Raw genomic sequence first — 9,976 nt, 5'->3', positions numbered from 1 at the left:
ATTATTTGTCTGACAGAAAACTTGGTGCAAACAAATTATGAATTTGAACTAATTAATTACACATCAATTCATCAAGCACGTAAAGTAAATGCAGGTGGGGGTGTTTGTATTTATATCCACAATTCAATAAATTTTGTCTTACGTAACGATCTCTGCATCAATGAAACGCAACTATAAATACTTCTTATAGACTGCCAACTGGAAACTTAAAAAAATTTAAAACTCATCTTAAAACATTTCTAAACAAAATTATAAATAAATAAAAACATATTTATATGGTCGGAGATTTTAACATCAACCTGATTAACTATGCCTCAAATATTAATGCTAAGAACTTTATAAACACTCTTCTACAAAATAACCTTATCCCAACAATAAACAAATCTACAAGAATAACAAATAGGTCTTCTACTCTTCTTGATAACATCATAACTAACAACTTTCATAATAATCCTCTTTACACAGGTGTAATACAGACCGATATTTCGGATCATTTTTCTACATTCTTAGCTAAAAATAACCTTTTAATAAACAATATTTCCACAAAATTCACCTTAATTTGGCAACAGATCAATGAAAACTCTTTAAAAAAATTTAAAAACTGTTTACAAAATTGCGTTGATTGGGATCTAGTACTGCAATCAAATGATGCTAATAATGCATATGAATTGTTTCTTAATCAATTTTGCAAACAATATGAAATAGCGTTTCCAGAAATAAAAAAAAGTATAAATAATAAGTCGCTCCAAACTCCCTGGATGTCTAAAAGTTTACTAAAATCCTCAAAAAAAAATTATAAAAATATATTTGAAAAAACCAAAAAATATGTGGAATGTAATTAAGGATTTAATTGGAAAAAATAATTACAACAAAAGCACTCTGCCAAAAAACTTTTTAATTAATGGAAAGTTAGTTTATGAAAAATCAGTTATAGCCGAAGAACTAAACAACTACTTTGTTAATATTGGCCCAAATTTGGCCTCTAAAACTCTTAATAATTCCATTCCATTCGATGCATACAAAAAACTTATGATAAATTTACGGATGAAACTGATTTAAAACTGAGTGAGTTGAGAACTGCTTTTAGCAGTCTCAAAAGTAAAAAAAGTGAAGGTTTTGATAAAATTAGTGTCGGTATTGTAAAATCAGTATTTGACGTCATTAAACCTTCTTTATTTCACATTTTCAATCTCTTATTAAAGTCAGGTATTGTTCCTGAAAAGTTAAAATTTTCCCGTATTACACCAATTTTTAAATCCGGAGATAAGTAAAATATTTTAAATTACAGGCCTATATCAATATTACTATGTTTCTCACAATTGCTAGAGAGAATAATGTATCACAGACTTTATAATCATCTAACTGAGAATGATATGTTGTATTGCAAACAATTTGGCTTTAAAAATAAATATTCTACTGAACACGCAGTAGTTGAAATTTCCAATCAAGTATATAACGCCTTAGATAATGACTGTTTTACATTAGGAGTTTTCATTGATCTGCCCAAAGCTTTTGATGCCGTAAATCACTATATTCTAATAACAAAACTCGAAAACTACGGAGTGAAAAATAAAAACTTACTTTGGTTCAAAGATTATCTGACAAACAGAAAGCAATTTTTATACTATGATCAAACAAATACTATTCCATACTCCATATCTTGCGGGGTTCCTCAGGGATCTATCTTAGGACCCCCTTTATTCCTGTTGTACATAAACGATTTATACTTATCAACAAATCTTTTAGACCTAATTTTGTTTGCTGATGATTCTAATCTTTTTTTTTCTCACAGAGATGTTAAATTACTTTTTAAAATAGTTAACAAACAGCTATGTAAAGTTAGTAAGCGGTTTGAAAGTAATAAACTTTCACTAAATGAAAGTAATAAACTTTCACTAAATGCGGATAAAACAAAATATACACTTTTTCATAAAGTAAGTAAATCTGAAAATATTTCTTGTTAATAATCTTATAATTAATAACACTTTTATTAAAAGAGAATCATTCATAAATTTTTTAGGAGTAAAATTGGCATTAAAGTGGCATTTACATAAATTTTTTAGGAGTAAAATTGGCATTAAATTAAAGTGGCATTTACATATAAATAGTATTGAAAAAAAAATCTCAAAAAATGTTGCAATGATGTTTAGGGCTAAACCTTTTCTAAATATATCATCCTTGAAAAATCCTTGTATTATACCTTTATCCATAGTTATTTGTCTTATTGTAATATTGTGTGGGGTAGTACTAACCATACAAAGCTAAAGAAACTCTACAGCAAAAAAAACATGCGTGCAGAATAGTATTTGGAGCCAACAGAAGTGTTCCTTGCGAACCACTTCTGCGTGTGCTCAATGTTTTAAATGTATATAAACTTAATTTACACCAAGTTTTATTATTTATGTTTATAACAAAAAATGGATTATCTCCAAAAATATTTCAATCTTATTTTAATAAAATTAACCATAAATACTCAACAAAGTTTTCAGATAACAATTTTATTGCCCCACAATATAAATTAAAATTAATTTCCTATTCAATTAAATACCGCGGATCTAATCTGTGGAAAAAGTTTCCAGATATTGTTAACAATAAACAGACTATATTAGAGCAATTTAAGGACGAATCAAAACGATTCTTATTATTCATGGATATATCCAACTTTAAATGTTTATTTTAAACTAAAAACAATCATATAAAAAATAGATTTAATTGTATCAGGGATTAATATAAATTAATACAAAATATTTAAAATAAAAAAAATATATACATACAAAATATCACTGATGATGTTAATAATTTATCTAGTGATTATATTAATTATAAAATTTCATTTCTTGTTGTCTCTTATCCTCAAGTAATTTTATTTTTTTGACTTTTTTATTTTTTATTAATATATTTGTTAAACATTTTAGCAATTGTTTTCAACGCCTCTTAAAAAAATATATATATATTTTATTTCTAATTATATTAGTTATTTTCGGTTTTCATTTCTATTTGTTACGGTAATGTAGAATTTATTGCTATTATTTTTTTTAAATGGGGCTCGGCGATAAGGCTGAATACGCCTTCTTCTCGCTCCAGCCAATAGTTTATATAAATGTATTTGCAATGTAAACATTTTTAAACGGCAAAATAAATAATTTCAAAAAAAAAAAAAAAAAACGTGTCTAAAACAGCAAATTATAAAACTTAAATATACAAATTATAATAATCAAAATATAAACTTTGCTCTAACTAGCATAAATAAGTACACATAAAAAAAATGCAAGTAAACATTTTACAACTGATTTATTTTACAACTGATGAAACTTTCAGTGTGATATTGCATGCCACGTGTCTAAAATTAATATCTAAATCTAACTCTATGTAAACATTGCTGCAACTAACCTAAATAATGATAACCATCAAAAGATATGTTAATATTTTAAATTTTACAACTGATTTAAATTTATATCCTAAACTATAACATTTCACGTTTAAAATAGAAGAATATACAAGAATATATACAAGTCATATAGGCTATATTATAGAAACAATTGTTGAACTAGCCCCTTAGTTTATCATATAAAGCAAATGGATAAACACAGTTTAAGTTACACTCCGTTATTTGTAATTTTGAAGGTTGTTAAACTTATTTTAAATTTTCTATATAAAGTTTATATAAAAAATTTAAAATATAAAGTTTATATAAAAAATTTAAAATATAAAGTTTATATAAAAAATTTAAAATATAAAGTTTATATAAAAAATTTAAAATATAAAGTTTATATAAAAAATTTAAAATATAAAGTTTATATAAAAAATTTAAAATATAAAGTTTATATAAAAAATTTAAAATATAAAGTTTATATAAAAAATTTAAAATATAATCAACAGAGACAGAATGAGGAGAGGAGGCAACATTTTGAGTATTCGTTTTATATCAAATTTTTGATTCTGTGATTGGTGGACTCACTGCTCGTAGCCATTCAAGAAATTTTTGCTAAATTCTTTTTTTTTGTGGGAATATTAAAAACTGTTTGAACCAGAAATCAAGAGTGCCTGCTCCCATTTTTTGCAGAAATATTCATGTGACGAGACTGAAAATGAACTGACTTAAGAATTGCTTCATATGAAGCAAATTCATTCGGCAAACTTTGGAGAGAAACCTCTTGTCTCATTCGGCTTTTTAAACGAAATTTCTGAAATAAGGCTGGGGGAAATTTTCAAAAAATGTAGAGATTGGACTGCGTTTCTTTAATTCAATAAATTGAAGCTCTTCAAGAACTTTTTGCGCAAGAACGAACCAATGATCTTGCTATTTTAAGTAATAGGTCTCAATTAGTTCAAAATATTGACTTCATGATGTGATTAAAGAGTTTGTTAAAAATAAGCAAGAAAAATAACATTGTCAGACACAAAAGCTGGACTACTTAATTATACTTATATACCAGCAGTATAATCAAAATATTTGAGCAGGCTTTTTTTTTTTTTTTTTTTTTTGAAAAGAAGGGGGGACCAAATTGAAGGATACTCGGGGCCCCTAAATCCTGTGCACGGCCCTGGGTTGAAATCAGGTTAATTAATCAACATCTGAGGTTTGACGTGAAAAATACGTAGAACTTTAAAAAAAATGGCTTCAAAATATTGACCTAATTTTAACATTGAAAAAACGGAAAATGCTTGTTGGGTATGTGATCACTTATGACTATAAGAAATAGGTTCATCAAAAAAAATTTATCTAGATATGTTGGATATATAATTCAACTTTGATTTGCGAAGTTCTCTATTTAGAGTCTCAAAGAAGAAACTAATAGATATCATTCTAATGCATCAGCTATCTGTACTTCATTTTCCAAATGATTATAAACAATGATCAGAAAGTAAATCGAGAAACCTTTTTTGGGTATTATACCTGCAGTTTTATAGAAATATTGACTATAGCTTTTAGGTTATTTATCATAATCTGCGCAAGCAATCTTTTAACCTGATAATTAAATCTACCACTACTTTGGTTATTTTTCCTTAATTTAATTCAAAAATAAATATTACATTTATTAATTAACTAATTTGTACAAAATTTTAGAACTCGAAAATGAAATAAACAAGCAAACATAAAATAGAAATAGAAATTTTATGAAAGTCCAAACTTTTGCATTACGGGTTGGTAGAGAACAAGCTTTAAAAAATGTGGGTTTTTTTTATGAATTTGAAACTCCAAAACTCAGTTAAAATTTAAATTTAGTAAAATTTGAATTAAAAAAAAAACATCGTTCTTTTGGTTGAATTCTCTAGAGTAATTACTTGATGTTTTTCAAATTGTTAAGTTTACAAAGTTTTGTTCACAAAAACGTTCTCTTAATATATAAAAATACTGTAACATGATACTTTATTCAAAAACGTTTTTAAAAGTAGTATAATTTTGTAATTTTTTTATATTAAAACTTTTTAAAACTGGACTTAATACGCTAATAAATAACGCGTCACGTTTGAAAAAATTTTTACCAAAATAAATGATATTAAATTTATTTTAATTGAGAGAATAAGTTTTTATAAACTAACCATGCGTTCATTTTTAGAAGTTCAACCGTTTTCAGAAAATTTATTTTCACGCGAAAAACTACTTTGTGAAATTCGACGTTTTTTACATGGAGCAAACAAGTCAACTTTAATATTATATGGAATGTCCGGTGTTGGGAAGACACAAATTGCGAGAAAGTATTGCGAAATTTATTATAACTTCTACAAAAACTTTGTTTGGATAGACGCAGCATTTGGAAAGTTACAAACCTCAATGAGAAACCAATGTCAAATATTAGGATTCGAAGTTCATGACTCAAAAGGTGATTATTTGAATATAGAAGTGATTGTTGAAAAAATTCACAACCATTATAAAAATGAAAAAACATTGTATATTTTTGACAATGTCGACGATGAAAGTGTTAAAAACCTGACCATGTATATTTCAAGAAAACCGGATTCATTTACGTTGATTACCTCCCAATGGAGAGCGTGGTCGAATAACGTAAACAAAATGCTAGTTGATGTTTTTACTTCAGAAGAAGCATTCGCTTATGTAAAAAATAATATTAAAGAAAACGCCGATGAAAATATAAGAAACCTAATTAAAGAACTTGGTTATCATCCGTTCGCTATTACTCAGGCAATAAAATATATAAATATTCATAAAATTTCGATAGAAAAATACGTAGATCGATATAGATCGAAACCAGAAATATTAGACAATAACTTTCCAACCGAAGAAGAACCAAAGTCTGCAATAAAAGCAATTAACTTAGTTTTAATAAAATTAGAAAAAAGTAAACCTTTTCCATTTAAAATATTAAACTGTTTATCTCATTGCGACTATCAAAACATAAGTAAACAGTTTATAATCCAAATTTCAATACAAATGGAAATAAACGAAGAATATGTAATAGATGAAGCCGTTGGGTTACTAATGAGTTATTCTTTACTAAACTTTGATGATAAAAAATATTCAATGCACGAACTGACACAGCTGACGTGTAGATGTTTTCAAAATAGAAATTCAACTACAAATACGTATCTTAGTTTAATTGAAAATTTATTTATATTTGAATTGAATGAAGTAAAAGATCACGTGGATTACGGAAACTATTTTGTTTTCCATTTTATCTGTATGTTTCGCACTAATGGAATAAAAATATCAAAAACATTCCATAATATGGCGACATCTGTTAGCAAATTATTAGTATGTAAAGGTTTATTTGAAGAAGCAATCGAAATATTAAAAAGTATTCAAAGTTTTAATACAGAAACTTATGGCGAAAATAATAAATTTACGCTTGATACAAAACATAATATCGCATTCTGTTTGTACCATACGGGAAAATATAACGAAGCTTTAGAAATTTATTATTCTGTTGATAAAATACAAACTGAAATTTTAGGTATCAACCATCCAGATACAATGAGAACAAAAAATAATATCGCACTCTGTTTGTACGCTATGGGAAAATATAACGAAGCTTTAGAAATTTATTATTCTGTTGATAAAATACAAACTGAAATTTTAGGTATCAACCATCCAGATACAATGACAACAAAACATAATATCGCAAGCTGTTTGAATACTATGGGAAAATATAACGAAGCTTTAGAAATTTTTTATTCTGCTGATAAAATACAAACTGAAATTTTAGGTATCAACCATCCAGATACAATGAGAACAAAAAATAATATCGCAAACTGTTTGAACGCTATGGGAAAATATAACGAAGCTTTAGAAATTTATTATTCTGTTGATAAAATACGAACTGAAATTTTAGGTATCAACCATCCAGATACAATGACAACAAAACATAATATCGCAATCTGTTTGTACGCTATGGGAAAATATAACGAAGCTTTAGAAATTTATTATTCTGTTGATAAAATACGAACTGAAATTTTAGGTATCAACCATCCAGATACAATGACAACAAAACATAATATCGCAAACTGTTTGAACGCTATGGGAAAATATAACGAAGCTTTAGAAATTTATTATTCTGTTGATAAAATACGAACTGAAATTTTAGGTATCAACCATCCAGATACAATGAGAACAAAACATAATATCGCAATCTGTTTGTACGCTATGGGAAAATATAACGAAGCTTTAGAAATTTATTATTCTGTTGATAAAATACGAACTGAAATTTTAGGTATCAACCATCCAGATACAATGAGAACAAAACAAAATATCGCAATCTGTTTGTACGCTATGGGAAAATATAACGAAGCTTTAGAAATTTATTATTCTGTTGATAAAATACAAACTGAAATTTTAGGTATCAACCATCCAGATACAATGGGAACAAAACATAATATCGCAATCTGTTTGTACGATATGGGAAAATATAACAAAGCTTTAGAAATTTATTATTCTGTTGATAAAATACAAACTGAAATTTTAGGTATCAACCATCCAGATACAATGGGAACAAAACATAATATCGCAAACTGTTTGTACGATATGGGAAAATATAACGAAGCTTTAGAAATTTATTATTCTGTTGATAAAATACAAACTGAAATTTTAGGTATCAACCATCCAGATACAATGAGAACAAAACATAATATCGCAAACTGTTTGTACGCTATGGGAAAATATAACGAAGCTTTAGAAATTTATTACTCTGTTGATAAAATACAAACTGAAATTTTAGGTATCAACCATCCAGATACGATGAGAACAAAAAATAATATCGCAATCTGTTTGAAAAATAAAGAAAAACAGCAAACAAGTTGATTAATTATTGGATTATTATTTTAGTTTTAATATATGTAAAGTGTTATACTTAACTTATAATTGACAAACATTTTTCTATAAAAGTTGTAGAACTCCGTTCTTAATTCTTATAAAAATTTTCTTAAGTTTTGTTATCATTCGTATAGCGCTTTTTTTTAAAATTAAACGAAAGCTCATTTTTTTTATAATTTATTTACATGTTATAAATTGTATTTATTATTGATTATAAATTAAAAAATGAAACTAATTTAAGGTTTTTACTAATTTTAGTTATTTACTCAAATAAATAAAGTATTTAAATTAGTTTAGTTAATTTATAAAAGTCTAAAGTATTTTAAAAGCAAAAATTTTGTTATTGCGATATATATATATATATATATATATATATATATATATATATATAAATATATATATATATATATATATATATATATATATATATATATATATATATATATATATATATATATATATATATATATTTGTTAAAAGTATAATTAATAGGTGAACCAAAGAGTTTGATTCCCATAGGAATTATAGTATAGAATGTTTAAAACGGTATATGATACATTTGTAAACTCTCACGATGATAATTTTCTTTACGTAAGTGATGATGATTTAATTCTTCTATTCTTATTAGTTTAAATTAGATGTTAAATAAAATTTATCATCGTTTAAAAAATTAATAACAATAAAAATATTGTGATCTTAATAGATTGGTTACACGAATAAGATAGTCCCTACAAAGCGGGAAGAGTCTTTATTAAACATGCCGTGTTTTGAGATTTCGTTTAAAAAATATCATTATTTTATGGACATATTTTGCTGACATTTATATTTATTCTGAATAAGTGTTGCAGTATGTTAATTTCGTATATGTGTATATATATATATATATATATATATATATATATATATATATATATATATATATATATATATATATATATATATATATGGGTAATTCCATTTTTTAACTTAGGGTAAAATAGGGCAATATGAGCACCTTGGTAATATGAGCATACTTAAAGATTTTCTTATATGTAAGCGGTGAAATTAAAGCTGCTTTGTATCTTTTGAGTCAACTTTATGTGGTGATAACAGAAATCAGTACACTTAGCGAAAATGCAGTAATTAGCGGCCTGTGGCGTCCCGAAGAGAAAAGATAATTAGGAAATTAATGTCTATAAACAATAAAATAGCTTTATACATCAAAACTTCTCCACTTTATCCTGTTACATTAGCTAACATATGTAACATGAATTGGGTAGTTATAATTTTCACATTAAATGATATAGGGGAGACCGGGGCACGTTGGCCCACGGGGTAGGTTGGCCCATTCGAGTTTATTGAAAGGCTAGACGCTTTAACTAGCTGGGAATCTAAGTGAAGGTTGTTAGTAATTCAATCCTTTTTTCAAAAAAAAATCATATTTATTGGACCATATTTGAGTGTGTAATGTCGTTTTAATAATTTTTCATACATCAAAGTAAATTTTGAAAAACTTGTTCAACGTGTTTATACTCACTGACGTTTGACAGTACAGCATTATTCAAATGCCATATTTAAAGGTTATAGTGTAAGGATTATTTTAGAATATAATGTTCCACAAAATTAGTTGACAGTTTAAGGCGAAAGTTGTTCATTCTCTAAACATGACAATGGGGCAGATTTGCCCGATGCAACCGGGGCACGTTGCCCGGTAGATTTTTATAATAA

General features: G+C 26.3%; 1 protein-coding gene across 1 annotated transcript in view; it reads left to right on the top strand.

The window, feature by feature from the left end:
• Positions 1–8,328, top strand: part of LOC136089285 (uncharacterized) — a 13,111-nt gene extending 4,783 nt beyond the window's left edge. Inside the window, exon 2 of the mRNA XM_065815190.1 lies at positions 5,562–8,328. Coding sequence (XP_065671262.1) covers positions 5,562–8,257 — 2,696 coding nt within the window. The 3' untranslated portion in view covers positions 8,258–8,328. The remainder of the gene's footprint in view (positions 1–5,561) is intronic.
• The last annotated feature ends 1,648 nt before the right edge of the window (positions 8,329–9,976 follow it).

The sequence above is a fragment of the Hydra vulgaris genome, chromosome 13 (genome assembly GCF_038396675.1).
Source record: "Hydra vulgaris chromosome 13, alternate assembly HydraT2T_AEP".
Taxonomy (NCBI): Eukaryota; Metazoa; Cnidaria; class Hydrozoa; order Anthoathecata; family Hydridae; genus Hydra; species Hydra vulgaris.
Note: the sequence above shows the minus strand (reverse complement) of the source record. Positions and strands in the feature narration are given on the sequence as shown.